The sequence below is a fragment of the Heloderma suspectum genome, chromosome 4 (genome assembly GCF_057233095.1).
Source record: "Heloderma suspectum isolate Gila_16-S chromosome 4, 16-S_ref, whole genome shotgun sequence".
NCBI classification, from domain to species: Eukaryota; Metazoa; Chordata; class Lepidosauria; order Squamata; family Helodermatidae; genus Heloderma; species Heloderma suspectum.
The window spans coordinates 172,864,096-172,888,188 of NC_139461.1; the positions used below are offsets into that span (position 1 = coordinate 172,864,096).

A 24,093-nucleotide genomic window follows, 5' to 3' on the forward strand; every position below is an offset into this window, starting at 1 on the left:
TCATGAAAGGGTCTCTATTCATGGCCTTTGCCATAACCAATTCATCTTTAAGGTACTACAAGACTCTTCTTGTTTTCTTTTGCTGCAGTAGACTAACACAGCTACCCATTTGGAACTTTGCTCCTGTACCTTTTCTAGTTTTGCAGAAGAGGGGATTTGGGCAGATGGAGCTTGTCATACAAGGGTGAGAAAAGCTGCATGTGCTGGAATTTTCTCTCCTACACAACCCTTAAAGGTATAATAGTTCTGCCCTCTTTTTCATTTGACCACACCCAAGGAAAAAGCCCTTACATAATCTCTCCACTTCATGACAGCTTCAGGTGGGGAGCAGAACACCTCTTTATCATTCTGTTATCTTGTGACTGGCATAGGAGCATGCTGTTGTGTAATAACAGAAGAAGAGCCATGCTGGATCAGAACAAAGGTCTATCTAGTCCAATATTCCATTCCCACAGTAGCCAACCAGATGCCCTGATGGGAAGCCCACAAGCAGGACATGTGTGCAATAGCATCCTACCGCTTGTGTTCCACAGCTGGCATACAGAAGAATCCTGCCTCTGATACAGGAGGGAATATATAGCCATCAGGACTAGTACCCATTGTTAGCCTTCTCCATGAATTTGTCTAATTCCCTTTCAAAGCTGTCTGAATTGGTGGCCATCACTATATCTGGTAGTAGCATCTTCCATACTTTAACACTGCACTGTGTGAATAATCTTTTATCAGTCCTGACTCTCCCACCGTTCAGCTTCATTGGATGTCCCAGGTTCTAGTATTACGAGAGAGGGAGAAAAACATCTGCCCTATCCATTTTCTCCACACAGGGCATAATTCTTTGTGTCTCCCCTTACTTGCCTTTTTTCTAAGTTAGTTGTAACAGAATGAGGGAATAATTGCAAACTCTTGACTGGAAGTAAAGCATACAGTGCATTCCAATAGGTGCATACAACTTGATTTAATGCGAAGAATAAACAGTTGCTGGTTTGGGAAATGGCGTGTTAAGTGCCTGGCAGTATAGATTCAGAGATTAAAGCAACAATTTATTGTTCACTGCTTTGAATCTTTTTTGTATGTGTGTCTATGTGCATGTGTATCTATTCACACACTCTGAGTCTTCAAAATTTGGTCCAGCCTAGAAGTACTATATTTTTTTAAATGACAGGAAATGATTGTATGCATAGAAGGAAAGGCAGGCCACATAGGAGACAACACAAAGATCAAGTTGGCCAGGCTGCATTAGCTAGTGTTCAAAGATTAATCTGAGCAGGGGCTACTCGCTGGAATTCATGGGTCCTATGGCTGTGGGGCAAATGATAAGCCTTAAGCATGGAATGAAAAGGAGCTGAGTTCTAAAAATCATATTTTCCTACTGTGAAGGTTTGAGGTCTACCGAGGCAAAGGGAAAAATGGTCAAGCCTAGAGGCCTGGAGTTTTGGTTGGGAGGGGGTACCCCTGAAAGGAGTAGTTTCATTTCCCTGGTTGAGTTTCATTTTTTCAGGTTTGAAACAGTACCTTCGGTTTTGAGGGAGGAGGGTATACAAAGAGAGTGAGAGAGCCAGTAAGAGCAAAGTTGGGGAGACCAGAGCCTGAAGCAGCCTGTAAAGGTCTAAGGACAGCTAGGGTAAAGGCACTTGCATTTTGCAACTTTTTTTTTCTTTTCATGCCTTTTGTATCACTCAGCTCTATTGTGTAAATACCTTCAATTGTGATTTGTTTGCTTTAAATCTACTAGTAAACTGTTGTGGTTAAACCCTGTGTCTAGAGTGTCAGTCACCCCATGCCTACAGCGGAAACCCCACATTACTGGGAAGGGGAAGTTCAAAAGAAGGAAGGTGGGACTCTTAAGGAGGCAAGAGATCCTTAAGGAGTTGCTCAGGGGGTCCAGGTCATAAGGGGAACCCTGACACCCTCATTCATCTAAATGGTTTTTATACACATACACACACTAAAAGCAGCTAGTTCCCCCTCCCTGCTACAGTGTGGGCTGATGTAAATCTAGTTGTCCACCTTGTCCAAGCTGCCCATGGCATAACAGCCTTCCTCTGTGTTTATAAGCACATGGATAGGAGGGAATTTAGCGTGAATGTTTCCTTCTCCACCTTTGCTTTTGTAGAATGTCCATGCTTCATTGATCTCTGCCTTCACCTCCCATCTTCCTTCTTCACCCCACTACAGGTACCCCGCTGGCTCGTGCCAGCATCAAGAGTGCTAAATTGGACGGGGCGTCATACTTCCGGCACAAGGAACGGCTCCTGCGCATCTCTGTTCGTCACATGGTGAAATCCCAGGTGTTCTATTGGCTCGTCTTGAGCATAGTGGCCCTCAACACTGCCTGTGTCGCCATTGTCCACCACAGCCAACCTCCGTGGCTCACACACCTCCTCTGTAAGTGATGGGGTTCGGTGGTGTTTATGCACCAGTGTAGCAGTAGCTGAGAGCTGGGGACCGGGCCTGCTGTATGTGTAAGCAAATACCTGTTTCTTCCAGGAAACATAGGTATATGGCCTAGTTTTGTCAGTACCAGGAAAAGGGACTGACTACTCCCAATCAGTCTTTTGCTGACTGGGGAGCCTCGCCCTGCTGTGACACCAATGCAAATCAGTAATATACTCCAGTGAAGTTGTGTTGCTCAAAAAATGGCGTAAGACTGGAGACCAGTCCCTTTTCTAGCTGCATAATACCAAGTATGTACAATAGTGATGAGTGTCAAAGAGCACCTTTGTTTTGGGTGATTTTTCAACTCACTGCAGATGTATTCACATTGGTGCTATTTATGCTGTTTGGCACTGATATGTTCTCCTATCTGCTGCTGCTTTGTACCCTTTTCCTTCTTCTTTACCCTCACTGCCTTCAGCCTCATTTGCTCTCACTGCTATTTCATCCGAGCGGCTATGGCAGCCCAAATCTTTTTGCTGATGATGTTGCAATGCTTCATTGGGTGTGATGACTTCATGGATTTATGTGTGCAAAAATGGTACCAAAAAGAAACAGCAGCCCAGGAGAACAGAAGGGCACTGAACAGAATACAGACAATGTGAATGTTTGGCATGGTGGAAAAAAAGTTTTTTTAGCAATCAGTATGGCTGCTTTGAATATGATCATTTCAAAGCTAATATCAAAATGAGTGCATATTCAACACAACTCTGCTTATGATCATTAGAGACCTCCAAGTACTCCTCAGTAACAAAAGAGTGTTAGACTTGGGCCCTATCAACACGACGTATTTTCTGTCAGCTGGTGCCAATTCTATCGTGCATCTCACCTGCAGGATCTTCTCCATAGTGTTCCAGTTTTGACCATTTTGTTTTAGGCAGAAACAGACATAGTGGTGCATGCTTGAATTACTTTGCACCAATATGCTCCTGTTTAGTGTTAGCAGAAAAGGCTGAATAAAGCAGACTAATCCAGAGAGTGAAGAGCTTAGGAAACTTTACTGAGTCATGAACAGATAGTTCCCTGATTAAGCAACCAGAAGTACAAAACAGCAGAGCAAATCAGGCCAGGCTTCTATCAGAATAAAATCACTACTACTACAGAACATAGTGAACATGTTGGTTTTTAAACACAAGAAACCGAGGCGTCACCTGAGTTATTTGGCTCCACCTGGCTGGTAGGCAAATCACCCCCACCCCTCACCCCTCGTAACCCCTGCTTGCATCCAAGGCTCTCTGATGCATGGAGAGCTTAACAGCCCTTAGAGCTCTGCAGTCTGAGTGACCCTTGTTATTTTGCCTACTAACTTCTTCAAACCTTTAAAGGCAAATTAACCCTAATGTTGCCCCCTTTTTTGGTGTGATCCTCTGCCATTGGTATTCTAACATTTAGATGAGCAAATATCACTGCAAGCAAACATGATTATAGTATGGTCCTCTTATAGGCATTATTTTGTTTGTGTAATTACGGGGAACATTTTTTTAAAGGAAAAGATAGTGAAAATAGCCGCTGGATGGACATGTCCTGGCTCTATATCATCTCCCAGTCATTGATGGTACATGATTGGTTGGTAATTTAATCACATTTACTTAAATCCTTCAATGGTGAAATTTGAAGTCACTGTAAAGTTTCTTCTGTGATCAGTCAACATTTTATGCCGAGCTTAGCATAGACCTTTTTTATGTTAAGACTTAAGTACATAACCAGAGAATAGGGAATCTTTGTTTAATGATCCTGAGAGTGAACACTTGCTTAGGAATATAAGAGGTGTTGTGTTGGATCAGACAACAGCCCAGCATTCTTTGCAAGAATCCCAGCAGCCAGGAGGCACTCCGTGGTCCACTAGAAATTGGCTAGTTGCCACCAGTTGACTGTGTGCTACTTTCTGCCCACCCCTGTGTTAGAATAAATCAGGCAGTACATACTGGGGAGTTGGCCAGGGCAGCCATTTCTGTTATCACTCACCCATTTTTTCTAGAACCTTCAGTTGCAAAGATGGCTGCCAGCGCCCTACTCATACAGCCTAGTTCACACTCACTTTTCTCCACCCTGTGGAGTGCCTGCACACACAATCATGAGGAGAAATTTGACCATACACACAATCATGAGGAGAAATTTGATGGCACACACAATCATGAGGAGAAATTTGACTGCACACACTATCATGAGGAGAAATTTGACAGCATTACCAGGTCTTTTTGGGTGCGTCATGAATTCTAAAAAAAAATTCCAATAATGGATGAGGAAAAGTAGAGATGGAGCTAACATACCTGGATTTATTTCTTTCAGACTATGCAGAGTTTATATTTCTGGGGCTCTTCCTCCTAGAGATGTCCTTGAAGATGTATGGAATGGGGCCACGCCTTTACTTTCATTCTTCTTTCAACTGCTTTGACTGTGGGGTAAGCAGTACCCAGATAAGTCACACAAAACAAACACAAATGATCTGGAAGGGCAGAAGGTGTCCTTGAGAACTGCACTGATGTGAATATGCCTTCAAGACAGTGCAAATGTGGTGCCATTGTAACACCTCCAAGACCCAATTACCAGCTTGTCAGTGCAGGGGGGTAATTCCACAGTAATCGGAATTAAACCAATTGTTCTTTCGCATAGTCCCATCATGTATTCCAGAAATATCTCACAAGGGGGGGCCTTTCTTCAAGCTCACTTTTTAAATGGTGGTCAGGGGGCAGTCCCCATCCCTGCGGGAGAGCTGAGGGAGGCGATGTGTTTGTGGGTTGTGGATGTCTGGGCCACTGGCACATGCAACGGGACAGCAAGAGACTGGTTTGTTGTAAAGGGGCAGGAGTGCCTCGACACTCCCAAGTAGCAATGGTTACTTGCAAGTAAGGAAAAAGAAACAGGGTGGCTACAAGAAGATGGAAATAGGAACTGGGGAGCCACTGATAAAGGGGAGAGGATAAGGAAGAATCCCCTGCAGCTCTGCCTTCAGCTAAAGGAGAAGGAGAAAGACAAAGTGGGCTTGGGAACCTCCTTCCCTCCCTCTGAGGCCACAGGAAATCACACTTTTGTCTCCCACTTACCATACATGCCTTCCATGCAGTATTTTTCTTGGATATCACAACTTCAAAACACTCTGGGAATATCTACACTGCAGATTTAGCTGGTTTAAGAACCATTCCCCCTCCCAAGGAAACTGTGGGAGCTGTAAGGGAGGAGATGGGGTGGAGGAGGCTCTGACGGAGGAGGCTTACTGTCATCATTCCCAGGATTCTTTGCAAGAAGCTGTGGCCATTAAACGGACATAAAGCTGGCATATGCCTGTTGTTTAGATTTGACCTCAACACCTCATTATTTTGTACAGTTTTCTGGTGATGGATTTTGCAAGCCACCTCAAATGTTAGGTGGGGTAGAAATGTATAAAAATAAAAGAAGTAATACTCTCACTGTTATTTATTTATTTATTCATTTATTTTATTTATTTCAGAAAATGTTTATGCTGCTTTACTTTAAAAAAAAAAAAATCCCAGAGCAGTTCACAAAGTAGTTATCATGTATTGCAGGGGTGGGCAGAGGCACCCTGTTCTTAAATTCTCAACGTTGTCCACTCGCCTGAACCACTGTTTTGCACTTCGCTCTGGTTGGTGGACCTTGGGGTTCTCGTAAAAAATAGAGTAGATCCCACAAGCCTGAACTCTGCTTCCCTGTAACTTACTGCATATTGTTTGGGATGTGATTAGGAGTGTGTGTGGGGGGGGGGGTGAGAGAGAGAGATTCCACAAATGTATGGAGCTCCTGTAGAGATGTGGGTGGACTTGATGATTTCCTTTTCCTTTCTAGTCACAGGTAATTCTTTTACTTCTTTTCTTCCTTCTTCGTGTGTTTAATCTCTCAGGTCACAGTGGGGAGTATCTTTGAAGTGGTTTGGGCTATCTTCAGACCAGGAACTTCATTTGGAATTAGTGTTTTGCGAGCTCTGCGACTTCTGAGAATATTTAAAGTCACAAAGTGAGTAGAATTAAAAGAATGACTGTCTCCATTTTCTCAAACCTTTCCTGAGCTTCATTCAGACATAGCACTAAGCCATGGTTTATGTTAACCATGGTTTGTTGTTTTAGCCATGAATTGTCTTGCAGACGAGCAAACAAACTGTAGATTGTTTTCCCTATTTCTGCCCATTTCTACTTCAGAGCAGTTTCATTTTTAGCACCTCTGTTTGCTGGGTGTCTCTCTTTCAGGGCAGACAACAGCACAAACAAGCTAGGATAAGCCACAGTTCTGAGTTCAAGACATCACAACAAGCCATGATTCAAATGAGCCAGACATTGTAAGCCAGCAACAGACCATGGGTACTATTTGTGGTTTATAGCTGGTTAGCAAACCATGGTTTGTAGCGATGGGTTCAAACACAACAACAAGCCAGATTTCAACAAACTACACCATGGCTTAGCTTTATGTGTGGATCAGGCCAGTGTTTCCCCAGTCTATTTGCTCTGCCTCCCTGTTCCAATGACAACCCTGCTTCTCCTTTACAGCCCTTACTAGTAATGATATTTAATTTATCTGACTACTTAGTTAACCAAAACTGAGCAAAATAGATGAATAAAATGGATCAAATAATGATACAGCCCTCTATACACACACACACACGCATGCACACATGCACACACTGAATTCTGGCTACCAAAATGAAACAGTCTTGCAATGCTTTCGGAAGCATGCTACAGTAACATCTGGATTTTCCAGGTATTGGGCTTCCTTGAGGAATTTGGTGGTCTCACTGATGAGTTCTATGAAGTCTATTATCAGCCTGCTCTTCCTCCTTTTCCTCTTCATTGTAGTCTTTGCCCTGCTTGGGATGCAGCTGTTTGGTGGCAGGTAAGTAAATGACCATGGAAGGCGAGGCATGTTTCTTTGAAATGTCTGCCAATAGAGTAGAATATTCCATACAGCTCTTCCATTTGAATGGGCTATGCTGTACCTTGCTGGTTTCCCCAAGGTTGTTTATTCATAAAGCTACTTATTCTCAAGCACCCCAGGGTAGGCAGTTGCTTGCTGAGTTCCTCCAGGTGATGGTGGCCTGGTTAAATTGATTTCCGAAGAAAGGGCTTGGAAACTATGACCTGGGCTGCATGGATTCCCTGTGTCTGCAGATTTGCTGCACCAGCATAACATTCACTAAGCTGCTGCAGGACTTGTCATTCTAAGAATCTTTTAGCTATGTTTTTTGGCCAGGTTTATGCCCCTCACTCCTATGGAGATAGGCTTAGAAATATGTAGGCAGTACATCAGAACCCAAGAAAGTGGTGGTGGTGGATCTGGATAGTGCTACCAAGGGTTGGGAGGTAGAACAGATCCCCACTGCTCTCCTGAATCACCTGCTCCTCTTCACCCCCCATCTCTATGTTCTTGCTCTCCTTTCATTCTCTTCTGCCAACTTATTCTATACCAATATACGTGTGTATGTGAGTGTGTGTATGTGTGTGTGTATGTACACACACACACATGCATTCACGCACGCAGGCACATGGGTAAGGGAAATGGTGCCTGTAGGCACCAATGCATTCCCAGACACCTTTCATGGCACCTGCCAAGGTGCTCTACCCCTCCCACTTGTTGTTTTTTAATTGACACCTTTTCTTACTGGCAGCTGGGACTGCTGTGAAATAAGTTTCTGTTGGCGCTGAAAACTGTGGGTTCAAAGGAGTTCTTCATTGTGTTGTAACTCAGACCCCACCTCTGCCTTGTACTCAGTCTTTCAGGCAGGAGACTTGTCCTTTGCCATGCCTCCCATGGCAGCCATTTTGTGGTGGTGTCTAAGACAGTTTCTCAAATTGCCAAATGTGCCCATGGCCCAAAATGTTTGCCTACCCATGATGTAGAGTGATTAAATATCTACAGACAGACCTAACATGCTTTATTTCCTCTTACTGAAGAAACTGGGTGGAGAGAAATGGGAATTCAAAATTACACATTCCTTTTATCAAAGGAGGGGAAATTATAGTAGCAAGAAAAGAGAGAGAGAGAGAAAGAGAGAGAGAAGGAGGTTGGCTGAGTTATCCTCCTGCTGGTTGAGTCAGAAGGAGTTTGTCCTAGCTTGTAATTTCTGCTTCATTTCTTATTCTGTTTTCCAGATTTAATTTTATGGATGGGACTCCTTCTGCAAACTTCGACACTTTCCCTGCAGCCATCATGACAGTTTTCCAGGTATAACTCTGTGGTGAGGAGGCTATAGTTGGAGAAATTAACTCAGATGTCTGTGTCCTTCTGTGGTTTCTCTGTTCAAGTAATCAGCTCTGATTCAGAGCAGATGTTATGAAAATTATGGGGCTGCCTCTGAACATGGCAACCACGTGTCAAGGCCTTTCCCTTCCCCTCTGCGTAATGTGAAGCACCTTCTGCAGCATGTCCTGATGCCATGACATTATGCTTTCCCCCTCCCTGCCAGCTACAGCCAGTGATGTGGTGCCGAGGCAGAGAAACCCAGGAGGCAATTAGCACTACACATTGCAGAGAGGGAGGGGAGAGCTTCAGGAGCAGCCCCATGTTCCATACCATGTTTAGTCCCACTCAGCTTAGGGTTCAGAAGGCTGCCCTGCAACCAAAGATTTCAGTGCTTATGCCCCTCCCCTCTCCCATTCATCTTGCATCTATTATGTGGAGATATTTTGTTCCATGATAACCCTAAGGGGATTTTTACTCATCCTGATCAACACGGGTCAAGCAGACCTAGACTGAACAAAATCTGACTGAAGAATGAGGAGCTGTTCATACAGCTCTTTTGAAGCAAATGCCCTGTGCTCATTTCCCTTGCAACAGCTACTGATATCTGCCCTGAAATCTTCATATCTCAAATGTGAATCTCAAAACAAATACCACTAATTGATGCTAATGAGACATAAATGTTGCTGCAACCTTCTCCTACCTAACCTGACCTCCCATCATCTCCTTTCTGTCGATTCAGAGTGCCGCTGCTAAAATAATCTTTCTTCCATCACTGTGATCATGTCACCCGTTGACTTGGGTTTCTGCAATGATTCCCTGTTGCTTTATACATCAACAAGCTCCTTATCCTTGTGGTAAAGCTCTCCATGCCTCAGTCACATGCTTTATTCATTTGACCATCTCCATTTCTTGTGTTTCTTCCATTCTGTCTTCCATAGAAGCTCTTGATGAAGCTCTTACTGGACTGTACCAGTTCAGAGTGCAGGCGGGGGCTTGCATTTTTTAAAATTTAAAAACTTCCAGCTCATAAAAAACAATGTTTCAACAAGAAAGGTCCTCTCCTGGGCCTAGCTTTATCCCTAAATCCTAGTTTTCAATTTGCAGGAAGTTGTTTTTGTGCTTTTAAAAGAATTGGGAGGACTGTTCAGACACAAGATTCCCCTATCTACAATCTGAAGCAGTATAGCCCAGCAAGAACTAATTTGGTAGTTTGGCTTTCAGTGTTCCTTTATCAGGGCTTTCTTTGCATCCACCTCTATCTTGTCTGTCTTATTTACACAATAAGTCTCCTGAGAAGGGACTGTGCCACTTCTGTTCAGTCCCTGGCATTCTGTTGTCATGCTATGTATTCTTATTGTCAGGTGAGACATAAAGTATCTGGGGCCAAATGAAAAATGGACTCTTGGCTAGAATAGGGAGGGAAGACGTGGTTTTCTTCTTTTTGTCTAATATGTTGCATTGGCTTAGTAGGATCTCTACGCCTGGAACAGCAGCTTCCCTCGTGCAAAATCAGGCTGTTGTTGTAAAATAACTGCTTGTTTCTTTAGATCCTGACAGGCGAAGACTGGAATGAGGTGATGTACAATGGAATTCGCTCCCAAGGTGGTGTCAGCTCAGGAATGTGGTCGTCCATCTACTTCATCATTCTCACTCTATTTGGAAACTGTATCCTTCCTATTGCTCTATTTTGAAGCTGGCTCTTAGGAAGCATTCTGGAGATTTCAGCACCATGGAGAGCAGTAGCATGAGCCCTTCTGTGGACATCACCACTTCACTTGGATTTTTAGGGCCAAAGAAGATATGACAATGGGAGACACATCGTCAATCTCTAGGTTTTTTTAAAAAAAAACAAAACAAAACAAAATGTAGCCATGGGGTTGTGAATAAGAAGGGGGGGGCGGGCACATCACCCTTTCTCCCTGGGCCATTTTTTGGATCCAAATTGCCTTCCCTGACCTGGTTTCTCCCTCAGACAATTAGTAGATGGTTAATAGACAAGTCAGAGTGCTGCAGTCTTCTTAGTCTGGGACCCCATGAGGCACAGGACCTTCTTTCAGACATTAGAAGAGACTTGTGGGAGCAGAGATGGGTTTGAAATTGTAGCACCTGGATCAGGACTGAGGTCTGATTCATGGCAATGTGGATGACATTTCTGCATGCACCCACATTCACCAGGGAACCTCTTCCATGACGCAGGGTAACTGCATGATCTCCACCTAGCTGGTCTGATCAGATGCTCCATTCACCCTAAACTATTTTAGATACCCTGCTGAATGTGTTCTTGGCCATTGCTGTGGACAACCTAGCCAATGCACAGGAGCTGACAAAGGTAAATATAAGCCAGTTTAGCTCTAGACTCCCACCTCCTGTTAAGCTCCATCCAGATGCCAATGTATACCTAGCAAATGGGCCGTAAATAAGCAGAGCTGAGCCTCAGAAGATATTGAATGCCAAGAGCTCAACCCTGGAACATGTGAAATTATAATTCAACAGACTGCCTCTGAACATGTGCAAAGGGGCTTTCCTTCACTGCTAAGGAGTCCCAGGCAGCCCACACACATTTGGAATGTGAGGACTGAGCTTTCAGATCAGTAGTAATGGTTTTCTGATGACTTCAGCTCTGTCAGTTTCTAATTTTTAGAAATTAGCTTTATTATTCTTATATTTCTGTCCCACCTTTCTCCCATAGTTGTTTGAGTCTTCAAAACAATAATCTAATAAAATTGAAAACAACACACTTAATTAAAAAGAGAATAAAGCAATAAAGAGTGACACAATGGCACATTTAAGCAGCAGAGTATAATGTCAATTAAAAAACACAGCCCTAAAGTTCCAAAGGTCTCTCTTAGTATTTGGCTGGAGTTCCTTCTCACTGTCTTAAATTCCCATTACCTAATTCCCCCACTTCCCCATTGATGTTATTTCTGAGAATTTTAAGAAGTGGTTGGCTAAATCTAAGGATGGGCGAACAAGCGATGTTCAAGCTTGTTCAGGTTCTCCAAATTCCTCCTCGAAGCTCAGTTCACCTCATTCACATTCCCGACTGTGAACATTTTTTTTAATGATTAGGAAAAATGCACATTCCCAATTGAGAAAATATGCTCTTTTAAACAATGCATCTTTCCTGATCAAAAATGCCCATTTCCCCACATAGGCTAAAATGTTTAAATGCAGATTTGTGGGGGAAATGCTTATCTGTGTATGTGCACATTTTCACATGTATGGAAGTGAATATGTGCACATTTTTTGAAGTATGCACTTTCGAGCACCAACACAAAGGTTGGTAAATTGCAAATATTTCTGAGAATTCCATTCCTGTTCACATTTGCATTCAGGGTTGCGAACGGGACATGTTCACATTATTTGTGATTTGTATGGCCCTAGCCAATCCCTTTTGCAAGTAGGCAAAAGCAACCAATTCACATTGTTGGGTGGTTTGTTTGTTGTTTGATCTATCAACATTTCCCCCTGATAGTGGGCTTTTCTGCAGCTCCTATTCTTTTCAGTAGGGCATGCACAGGAAAACTGGCCACGGCCCCCTTCTCCGTCAGATTACCTGATTTGCAGAGATGGTCATTCTTTTTCATTACAAGCGTCCGTATTTATTACAGTTAATGCTTTGAAAGCCCACTGCCACAAATGTTGTTCATTTCCCCACCACCATTCTCGTATTGACCTGACACTGGTGCTATTATCATTAGCTAACAATTATGAGTTGGGACCATGCCAAGGAGGTTTTCACTGGGAACTGGTGTGCAGTTATGTTCCAAGGTACCACATGGAGTACAGTGAGCAACTGGGGCCATGGCTGCTTTCAGGATGGCCTTGAAATGGAAAAATTCCAGATCTCCATCTTCCAGCACAGCTTCATCAGCCACTTGTACTTCCTGGACACTGAGCAGAGCTTCTAGCACAAACATCTCCCTGACGTGGTTAATGTGAATGAAATCAAGCACGGTCATCCATTGCATTGCCAAATTTACCTCTGGGAGAGACAAATATGCATCTCCCTGATGGAAGAAAAAGGTCTGCAATATTTTATGCCCATAATTAGTAAAAAAAAAAAAAGACATATAGAAAGAAGAGGAAATAGAAGGGTGAGAGTAACTCACACAAGTTGGAAATAAGCTGTAAACCCACCTAGCTCCTGTCATTATTACACTGTCTGCAGATAGGAGGATTTTGTGCCCTTCTACGTTGCTACATGACTGGTGTGGCACAGTTCTAATGCTGAAACTAAGCAGGTCTGACCATGCAAGGTTCCTGGATAAGACACTGTCTGGGAATCACGTGCAACCTACTCTGAGGTGCTTGGAAGAAGGGTGGGGTATCAGTGTATAACAACAACAACAACAGGAAATAAATGAACTAGTGCAACTCCTGTTTATGTCAAAGAACACTGCTCCTCCCCCTTTCTGCCCCAAAAGCTCAATGCAGTTTATAGGCATTATTTCTTATGTAGTACATTCATTCATTCATTCATTCATTCATTCTGTTTATATCCCATCTTTCCTCCAAGGAGCCCAGGTTGGCATACATTAATTTCCTCCTCTCCATTCATTTTATCCTCACAACAGCCCTATGAGGAAGGTTAGGCTGAGAGTCAGTGACTGGCCCAAAGTCACCCAGTTAGCTTCATGGCAGAGTGGGGGCTAGAACCTGGGTCTCCCGAGTCCCAGTCCAACACTCTAAACACCGGCTCTCCAGTTAATATCCTTTAGGTTGTGGTTGCCTCTTATAAGACAGGTTTTGTAGGTTTGAGGGCTGGAGACAAAGAATAGTACAATAAGCTACTCTGATCTGTTTGGAGGAAGAGTGGGGTATAAGGGTTAATAATCACAACAATTTCACTGATGGAAATTGTTTTATTAGTTTTTGAAGCATTACAAAAACATGAACAAAATGTGTCCCAGAGGTATTACTGGGATGAGTGTGCACGCTATGGGCATGTCACACAGCAGCTGGGAAGGGAAGGCAGATGGGAGAAGCCATGACTTCCTCCACTCCCGTCCCAGAAGTGAATGTAAAGTGGCAGTGCAGGCCTCCACTCTGCAGTCAGGTAATTCTACTTATAACACAGTCCTGTCATTCCTGGCATGTGGAAAATGGCAAACTCTTCTGTATTTACACCTTTTAACGAGTGCCTTTGTCTTGTATTTAGGATGAGCAGGAGGAAGAGGAGGCTTTTAACCAGAAGCATGCTCTGCAGAAAGCCAAGGAAGTCAGTCCAATGTCTGCTCCCAACATGCCTGCTATAGAGTGAGTTGCCCGCTTCATTCATCATGGGCCACCATCTCCCTACATCCTCAAGCTTGTTACAGACGTGACTATGGAGTTCACGTAAGAAAGGAAGGGTCAGCCCTGTGTAGAGTTGCCGCTTGAAATTCATTTAAAGTGAATTTGATGGTTGCTCCTCAGGTGAACCATCTGAGCAATTTCAAGGGAAACCAAAACCAAACTTTTTGTGAGGATTCCACACACCCCTAGGTTACCACTAGATTTCAGTGACAGCAAAATCTGAAGTGGATTTGGAGAACTGTCTTCAGGTGAAATATCTGAGAAATTTCATGGGAAGTACTTATCCATACAGTGCATAGTTAAACTATGGAATCTGCTATTAGACAAATCCCTGGATGTTAAGGCTATTAGTGGCTACCAGTCATGATGGCCATATGCTACCTCCAGTATCCGAGGCTGTGTGCCTCTCAATATGGGTCACTAGGGAACACAAACAGGAGAGTGCTATTGCACTCATGTTCTGCTTGTGGGCTTCCCACTGGGGCTCCTGGTTGGCCACTGTGGAAACAGAGTGCTGGACCAGCATGCTGTGATCCAGCACAGCTCATCTGATGTTCTCATTTCTGCCTCACCTTTTAGGGCAAGTCTTCACAAGGTGACTAAAATTAAAATGTTAAAAACAAAACAATGGAACAAACACTTTAAAAATGACATCAAATTAAATCATATATAGGGGCCAGCAGTAAGATCAATAAAAAGCTTGGTGGGTTTAAAAAGTTTTTTGGGAACACTTAAAGGCTGAAAAAGAGGGGGCCAAGCCAAGTTCTCAGGGAAGAGAGTATGGGTGTAGATGATCTTTTAAATAATCTGGTCTCAAAATATTCAGATTGTCTAGAGTTGAAAAGTCACCTCCCACTCCAGCACCTTGCCCAAGAATGGCAAGTTTGATTCTTGTTGTTCAGTCGTTAAGTCATGTCCGACTCTTTGTGACCCCATGGACCATAGCACGCCAGGTCTTCTTGTCCTCCGCATTCTAGATGGCAGTTATTCAAATTTGCTGGATTCAGAATGTTTTTCTTTAAAAGGGGTCAAAACTTCCCTGATTGTATATTGAGCTGTTCCACACAAATGACTCGCCACATGATGACAGTGCCTTGTGTGTGGGCTGCAGTATGTGAACTGGTCCTAAGACTCTGCCTAGACAGATGCAGAGATGTAGAGTACATTCATCTGTTACTGCAGTGTTATAGTTGCCACTGCACAGCTTTTCCCTCATAGCTGGTTCCTACCCTGGAATAATTTTTTTTTCACATTGGTAGGCCAGCACTACCTGTTTCAGTGTTTCAGTTTCAGTGGTTTTGGTGGAAAGGGGATGCTACTATGGGAAGTGCCCATGTGATGCAGCCTGTTTGTGGGATGCACACTTTTCTACCTAACCTCTGAGGTGTGGGAGCCAGTGACAGGGTTCCAGAAACCATGCCCTGTTGCTAATGTATAAATTGTCCTTTCTTGGACACAAGGAAAATTTTGCAGTTGGGAGCAGAGGCTCTTAGAGAAGGACAATGCAGTTAACGAAACAGAAAAGGCCTTTGTTCAATTGCCATAGATTACTCCACTTTTTCAGTGGAAATAAAGAGGTTATTACGTGAACTACAGAATCTTCCATGGTACGTTTTCAGAGCAGCTGAGGCAGGCCATGCGTTTCTCAATGAAGGAGCCAACCCTTTGGAATAGGAGTTGGGGGAGGGCAAAACTAGAGGATGCACCAAATCCCTCTTTTCATGCAATAATTTCTGAGCAATGACAATGAAGGAAAGCAAGTCCCTGGATGCTAGCAGCAGCAGGCGCTCAAATGAAATAAACATTTGCTTTGAATGCTCCCAGGCTGTCCTAGAGGGAAGCTAGAAGGAATGGGAATTGGAGGTCTCAGTTTGCCCCCAAAAAACAAGGAGCCGCCACCACCATCTATTATGCTGAAAGTAAAAGTATGGCAATGAGGTGCTGATGATGTATGAAAGGTTATGAAAGCATGTATACTGGCTTATGTGGGCCTGGATATGGGTGTGTGTGCAGGCCAGAAGGTTTTGATGTATGGTGATAGCCTCTGGTGCTCACAGGTTTCCATCTCTGTGGCAGGAGAGTGTTTTCACATGGAGGGGTTTGTGATTTGTGTGCAGTGGGCTTGACATGTCACCTATGAGATGTGCCTGAGGGAGTGATGCTTATGGGTACCCACCGACAAATTAGGTGGGTTTCATGTATAATGTATGTGGCACTAATATGGAAGGAGCTGAGTGTGGCGTACAACATAACCATGTGAATGCCAGCTGGTATCTGTCATATGTGCATAGGCCCAGGGCTCCATTATGAAAGGGGAAGTTGTTGTCATCCCTCCCTGTGTTTGAGACCACATGTGATTGTTCCTCAGAATCACCGATATCACTGGTTATTATGAGGAATTTCAAAAATGGCCTTAAAATACATAGCTCTTCTATCATCTAATTTTGCATACGGCCAAGGTGCAGACTTTGAACCTTTATTTGAATCTTAAACGAACAGACACTTTCTTACTGAGACCTGAAATGATGTTCCTGGTTGGGCCACCCTTTGCACAGAAATGGCCAGATCTCCATGTCTTTGTTGTGCCCCCTTTTCTCAGTATATACTGGAGCATATGGAAAAGAATGTGCATGTGTGTAAATCTCTCTCTCTCTCTTCACTGTCTAAGGCCCAATTCTTAATCTGCAGGAACACTGTGGTTTCTGATTCCAAAGGCTCTCCACTATTGTAAGAGTGTAAAAACCATGTAGGAGGGGTGGCATAGCATGGAAATAACTTGGGGTAGTTATTGCTCCCTGTGTGCTTAAGCTGTGTATTTGTCTTGTAACTTTATGAGGGAGCCTGGCTAAATATCTAATCCCTCCTAGTACATGGTCAGTCCTGAATGGCAGTACAAGGTATTGACAAGCTATCCCTTGGGTCTCTGAGAGACGTCTTTGCCAACACGTTGTCTCAGATCCTTCTCTTTAAATGCTGAGGATCATCTTCTGCTTCAGGTGGCCCAAGCATATAGCCCTCCACTGAGCTTTGGCCCTTTGCATATGCAGTTCTCTTTGGATATAAGCAAGTGCAGAACAATTGTTCCAAGTAGCTGTGTATTTGATGCGAAGCCATTTTCCCACTGCACCCAAAGGCATGTTCCCTTCTCTACCTGCACGGCTCAAGTGTAATGTTCACTGCTTCTGTGAAAGAAGTGGATTATGAATGGCCTCTGTGCACAAGTACCAAAGCTCCTGTGGTTTTCTGCTTGGGCATCTCTGGAATTGTATGCGCTGGGAATCCGGAGACCCAGTGGTAATGCCATGGACTGAACCCATTCATTTTTCTTCCCCAGAAGAGACAGAAGGAGGAGACACCACATGTCGATGTGGGAACCACGCACCAGCAATCTGTATGTGTGCATGTGATTGCTCGTTGTGAGAGGGTGTGTGCGTGTACGTGTGTGTTTGTGTGGTAAAGACTTACTTTGGGGGGGGGTTGAGTGTGTAGGTGTTGCTTCATGTTTATGTTGTGAGTATGTATGTATGTATTTCTGTTCATTAGTGTGTGTGTGTGGTCTGAACAAGTCTATTAGTGTGGGCCTATAATCCATGTTCATTATACTAATATGTGTATTTATTTGCACTGTGTGCCTCTGTGTGTTGGTATGAGATATACCTGTGATCCAGTTTAAGGTGCTTTCTGGCTGTCAGAGTGTGTGTGTGTGTGTGTATGTTTCTATTATCTATCTATCTATCTTTGTGCACAGAAAATTAAAGGTTGTACTGTGTGTGTTTGCTAGTATATCAAGCAGTATGTGTGTATACGTAAGCCTGTGTCGGTATGTCAGTCTGTTCATAGTGTTCCTGTGTGCAGTGTTACGATATTGTATAAACCCCCCAGAACAGTCAGTGCTACAGGCATTAATTCTCAAGACGGAAGGAGTCGTCTTGTCAGAGCTTTAAGTCCCTTTTACAATATCCTCTCAAGAGGAAGGGCTGTGAGACTGGCTGCACATTACATCCCAAAGATGCAGAGGCTCTCTGGTTTTGTGAGACCAAGGCTAGAGGTGGCGCACTTTCACTGAGAGTAAACTCAAAGCTAGAAACTGGGGGATATCAGATAATATGGCAGCCCAGTGCTGTGTTTTACGCAGGAGTAAGTTGCACTTCGTGCCATGTGGACTCACATTCCAGCAAATCTGGTTTTGTTTGCAGCCTTGGTGGGTGTAGTGCTAACGAGAGGGGAGAGAGGAAGCGTTCGCCCACTGCTAGACTCTCAAGGGTGGACTTCTGGGGCGCCTTGTTGCCCTGGGTGCTTTTGCTTCAAGGCCCTGGCGCTGAGCGAAGTGGGGCTTGGCATTGCACGCCTCCCCCTTGCTGCTCTTGCCTGCACCCCATGCATGCTCCTCCTTGGACCCACTCACCGCCACCTCACTAACTTCTCCTTAACCAGCTGGCTGATTGCTGCCCTCTGCAGAGCAGTCAAGGAAATGTCCCATTCGCCTACTGGGTGGGCCAGTCCTGCCTGGCACCTCTGCTTGCATGCAACACACAAAGCCACCCTTGCCACATCCATATTTGTTTGTGAACATTTATGCGCTTAACTGCATTGTAAATGTGCTTAAAATGCAAATCCATGAAGACTGATGGGGGGGGGGGCTGGATGGGCAGATGAGCCGTGTCAAAACCCCTTTGTCTCTTGGTGAACATGTCTGTTCCTTTGTGTCCATTCTCCTGTTGCTTGGAGCTTGTTGCCATGTGCCAAGTGCAACGTGGGGTGGGGTGTTTGCTCTTCATCTCGTACAAGTGGGCCTGATTCTCTCATGATCTGGCAGATGGTGTGGTTTTAGGGGGCTGAGAAACGACTTTGGCTGGGCTATGTGTTCATGAAATCCAGAGGAACAGAGAGAACCGAGCCCACCGGTATGGGATGCTGGATGGTCCCAGGTGCGTGCTATATGTACTGGTACGTGTTCTCGTGTTTCTGGCAGGGCACTGGTGGACTGAACCTCTTTGTTTTCCTTCCCCAGGAGGGAGAGGAGAAGGCGGCACCACATGTCTGTATGGGAACAGCGGACCAGCCAGCTCCGCCGGCACATGCAGATGTCCAGCCAGGAGGGCATCAACAAGGACCCTGCGTTGCTTAGTCCCCATGCCAGTATTTTTCGGAAGAGGAAGCTACTGGAGAGCACCGGCCTTGAAAAGAACGAGGGGGAGCAAGGCAGCAAGCCCGAGCGGGCCAACGGAGAAGGCCAGGAGCAGCAGATCCCAGGCTCCAATCCCTGCCCCAGCCTCAGGGAAGACCAGAGGAGCCCGTCTCCTCGAGCCAAGAGGGACTGGGAAGAGTGGCATCCCAAATCCTTCCACGGGAACTGTGACCTGAACGAGCAGGAAGGCGGGGGGAGCGTGGCCTTTGGGGAGAGGGCCCGGCTCCGGCAGAGTCAGAGGCGCAGCCGCCACCGCAGAGTGAGGACGGAGGCCAAGGAGAACAGGTCAGCCAGCCAAGAGACGGGTCCGGAAGGGGTCAGTCCCTCAAAGGGAGAGCAAAATGGGGAGCAGAAGAAAAAGGAGGAGGAAAAGGAGGCCTTGATTGAAAAGGAGCAGGCGGCTGGTGAGGAGCTGGAAAGGCAAGTGGTGCAACACCCCCTCTGTTGTCTCCCCTTTTCCTTCCCCAAGGAGAAACAGGGAGCATGGTCACACATTCCATTGATGTGCTAGCCACCATGGGACCGGTGAAAGCCAGACCCATATAGACACTTCATTTTTCAGCTTATTAGGGTAATTTCCCTTGGCTGCAGTCCTTATGAATTTCCTCGGGAGTAAGCCCCTGGATGCACAAGGAAACAGGCATAATATCGGGCATCAGGCTGTAACTGGATGATGGATAATAACATTTCCACACATTCAGATTATCTAGGAATGATTGCAGTTGTCATCTGATGTGCAAACTGCTCTTTAGGTGTGAGGGAGCTGACAACCAGGCTGCGAGCCAGGGCCAGGCCCACTGCAACAGCCTGAAAGGGGGGAGCTAGGACCCAGGAGAACATGATGTTTCCCTTGCAGAGTATTTTTTAAGCTGGTAGACTTACACTTATATAAATCTGTCTTTTATGGATGAGAGGTTCTTTGCTTTTGAATACTGCGTGTTTCTTTGTGTGCTGGCTGAATATAATATATTCAGAGAATATAATTCAGTTCTGTGGATTTCCTAGTGGGTTTTTTTTACATATTTTTCTAAACAAGCTATGAAGATATTTTTCAATTGGCCTTAAACACTGTGCCCTTTCAAATCCACAGTTATTGCTCTGACTGTGCTACATTGTACAGGTGGGAATTCTTTAATGGCCTGAGAAGCATGGATGAAAAGCATGATATACAAATCTGTGTTTTTGTTGTGCTTCTCAACAGGCAGCAGTACAGCCAAAGGAACCTGCTGAGCAAAATTCTGTGTGCATCGAATACACAACCCATCCTTCCTAGGTTGCTGTGCCTCTTGATTATGTACACTGCAAAACTCATCACTATGGGGCCATTTTATTTGTTTATTTATTTAAAACATTTGTATCCCGCCCTATATCATTAAGATCTCAGGGCGGCGTACAGATAAAATCAATTTAAACAGTAAAAAACAATAAATAATTTAAACACCTAAAACATATTAAACTATTAAACAAGCTAAAACCAATTAAAATCTAAAGAAATAAAACAGTTAAAACAGTGTGCTACTTTAGGGAATGCATTTAGCCCTCAAAGGCTTTGTTAAAAAGCCATGTTTTTACTTGGCACCGAAATGAAACCAATGTCTGCGCCAATCGGGCCTCCAAGGGGAGGGCATTCCACAACCAGGGTGCCACAGCAGAGAGGGCCCTCTCCCATGTCCCACCATAGTGTATGTCTCGCACTGGTGGGATGCAGAGGAGGGCCCCTCCAACAGATCTCAGTCTGTTGGATTTTGCAGAAGAATCCAAGTTGGTTAAGCAGGTTTAGGTCCATCTATAGTATAAATTCATCCTATGGCTAACACATTGGAATATTCTTAGTATTGGGGGGAAATTATGGGGTGTTATTTTTCCATAATTAATTAAATGCTAGGAAAAGGCAGAGGTCTGGTCTGGGAAGTAAATTTTCTTAATTAAAAAAAATCCCATCCCCACCCCCATCCAGCCCTCTGGGCAAGTCACAACATAATACCATAAAGACAAAGCATCTTAAAATAATCATTTAATTATGATTATTCCAGATTTAATTAAGCATGGATTCAAAGTGTGAGGTCTGTGAATGATATGCCATAGAACTACCTCATCCAGTCTGAAGGGGCAAAAATGATTTTACAAGGCTTCCCAGGGAATATGCTATCTTGGCAAACAGATATTAGCTGGACTTAGGTTTGGGTTCCATCCCCATACAGGAGCAGCCAAAAAGCTCTTTTTCCCCTGGGATCTGAAGTTCTAGACGCCATTCAGGAGTGGTCCTAGAATGAGCAATGGCGTTGGAAGTAGGCTTAGTGAATGTGCTGGCAGACTGTAACGTAGATGCTCTAGGAAGGATCATCACTCTCGGCTCCTCTTGTGGTTTCCCATGTCCAAACTCCACTTAAAAATGTTCATGCTGTGACTGTGAGGGTTACTGAGCTCCCTCTTGCTTAAACTGCCCTGCAAAAGCAAAGGGAAGTGGCTTCTGTGAGGTGTAACAGAGACTGCTTCACCCAGCAGCTTCACCCAGTGAGGAGTTTCCAGGTCTCAAGGTTTGACCTGAAGTTTCAGGATTTTAGCTGCTTCTTTGTCAGGTTCTCTAGGAGTAAAACTCAAAGTGACGAGCGAGGCTCTTTTTTGTCTGGTATGATACAAGCTCTTGTGAATGGCTCTGCTCCCATACCCATCAAGCTCCTCCCATTTGCCACCAGGCACAGCTACACTCCCCACCAGGCTTGCATTAGATGCCACTGGGCTCCTCCCCTCCCCTACCAGACTCTCTCCCTGAATTGTCAGGCTCCTCCCCCTGAGTCTGCAGACTAGGAGCTCTGGAGACCTCGTAGCTCTACAGTCCAGCAGTTCCAGCAAAAAGCCCTGCAGACTGTAATATCTCCCACAGTTACACAGACCAGAGATAAGACAATGCAAAAATCAAACACAGCACTGCACTTCTGGCTGAAGGTTGAAATCATCTACACATGGTGTAGGAACATGCCATGGCCAGGAGTTGCTGTGCACCTTGCAATATCCTGCCCATTTGCCTAGAATTACTGGCCCCTGCCATGGCTGCGTCCAGTTGGTGACCAACCTACAGCGATAGAATCCCATTGATATACTAGTCTAGATTTTTTATATCTATGATAAAGACAGTCTATACTAGAGATGGGTGAAACTTGCCCATCTCAGCTTGGAATGGGTTAGTCTTTCTCAGCTGTCTTGGAGAATTCTTGGAAAAACCATGGGCTTTTCCCAAGAATTCTCCAAAGCACAGAACACAGTTTTAACAGATCTAAGGGCTCTCCTAAGTTTCCCGTTTTCTGCACTGAAGGCTTCTGTGTGGGCTCAACCCCTCCATTGTCCATGCCATGGGACAATGCAAAAATCAAATCCATGGGAACTCGGGAACTGTAGTGTTTTAGTTCTCTTGTAGTCAGGACGAATAAAGAATTAGACCCAAAAGTCAGCTATACAAGCTCTGAGCATGCTCAGAAACCTTCAGTGTCAAGTGAGGAACTGATGAGTAAAAACAGTCCTCATATGAACTCTGTAAATTGTAGTTTTTAATTTATTTTGCTCAATGAGGAAAGGGCAGGGGGATTACATTTCCCAGAGTTCTCATGTGCTACAACAGCTTAGAAGCAGTCTTCAGTTCTAGCCTCAGGTGCTGCCCCCTCTTCCTGTGGGAAAGAGAAGAGGAGGGAAACTTTTCCTGGGCCCAGCCATGAAGAGTAGGGATGGACGGACTCACCTCCATCTGCGCTCGTTGTTCACTTGCCAAGCTGCCTCTGCCATCCGCCCCTGCTCGTGGTGCTGTGCGAGCTGCTGGAGGGCTCGGCCAGCCGCCATAGCAAGTGGAGCTGCGATTATGCACAAAATGGTGAGGAATAGGGGAAAATGGGGAAATAGGAGAAGAGCTGCTCCCTTTTGAATAAAGAAGCTAAAATCAGCATTCATCCAGTACAGCATCTGAAGGCTCTCTATGAGAGCACCCCACCGCTGCAATTTCACCACATTCCAGCAGTCAGGGAGTAATAGCTCCCACCCCCTTTTTCCATTTCTGCGCACTTTTCATTGAAGAAACTACAATCTGCAATTATGCAGTACAGCCTCTGAAGGCTCCTTATGAGAGCACCCCACCAGCGCAATTTTGCCGCATTCCAGCAAATAGTCAGGGAGTAATAGCTCCCACCCCCTTTTTTCTTTTCTGAGCACTTTTCATTGAATAAACTACAATCTGAAATTATCCACTCCAGTATCTGAAGGCTCCCCATGAGGGCACACCATCTGTGCAGTTTTGCCCCATTCCAGCAAACTTTCAGGGAGTTATAGCTCCCACCCCCTTTTTCTTCTTTTCTAAGAAGAAGGGAAATGGCTGGGGGGATGTGGGGTATGCAGAATTCTGGTTTTGTGCAATTCCGTTTTTGTGCAAATTCACTTTTGCACACATTCGTTATAGCATTAAAACGCTGTACCAAACAGAAGTGTTTCTGCCAGTATTATCTGGGAAGGGGTGGAATGTGCAACTTCACTGTATCGCTAAAGCACTGTGTTTGAGATAATAAAGGCTTTATGTCAGCAATGGCTATGAGGGCAAATGTGCAATTGAGGATTTTGTCCCAATCCTGCAAGCCCCCAAAGGTTTATTTGTACCACTCCCTATTATATTGCACCCAGGATTTTCCCTCCTCTGGGATAAGTGCGCAGGGTTTTGACTGTGGTTCGGTTGCCTCCTGACTAGGAATCATATAATCATAGAATAGTAGGGTTGGAAGGAGGCTACAAGGCCATCGAGTCCAAACCCCTGCTCAATGCAAGAATCCAAGTCAGAGCATCCCCGACAAGTGGCTGTCCAGCTTCATCTTGAATGCCTCCAGTGTTGGTTCCATTGTTGTATTGCTCTAACAGTCAGGACGTTTTTCCTGATGTTCAGCCAGAATCTGGCTTCCTGTAACTTGAGCCCATTATTCCATGTCCTGCACTCTGGGATGATCGAGAAGAGATCC

General features: G+C 44.7%; 1 protein-coding gene across 2 annotated transcripts in view; it reads left to right on the plus strand.

Annotated features, from left to right (window-relative positions):
* The window catches only part of CACNA1E (calcium voltage-gated channel subunit alpha1 E), a 464,222-nt gene that overhangs the window by 320,663 nt on the left and 119,466 nt on the right, over window positions 1–24,093 (plus strand). For both annotated transcript variants that reach the window (XM_084851293.1, XM_084851292.1), the window contains 10 exons: window positions 2,176–2,385; window positions 4,723–4,835; window positions 6,290–6,402; window positions 7,141–7,272; window positions 8,529–8,601; window positions 10,167–10,284; window positions 10,881–10,948; window positions 13,781–13,878; window positions 17,252–17,308; window positions 18,929–19,525. In XM_084851293.1, the coding sequence (XP_084707419.1) occupies window positions 2,176–2,385; window positions 4,723–4,835; window positions 6,290–6,402; window positions 7,141–7,272; window positions 8,529–8,601; window positions 10,167–10,284; window positions 10,881–10,948; window positions 13,781–13,878; window positions 17,252–17,308; window positions 18,929–19,525 (1,579 nt within the window). The remainder of the gene's footprint in view (window positions 1–2,175; window positions 2,386–4,722; window positions 4,836–6,289; window positions 6,403–7,140; window positions 7,273–8,528; window positions 8,602–10,166; window positions 10,285–10,880; window positions 10,949–13,780; window positions 13,879–17,251; window positions 17,309–18,928; window positions 19,526–24,093) is intronic.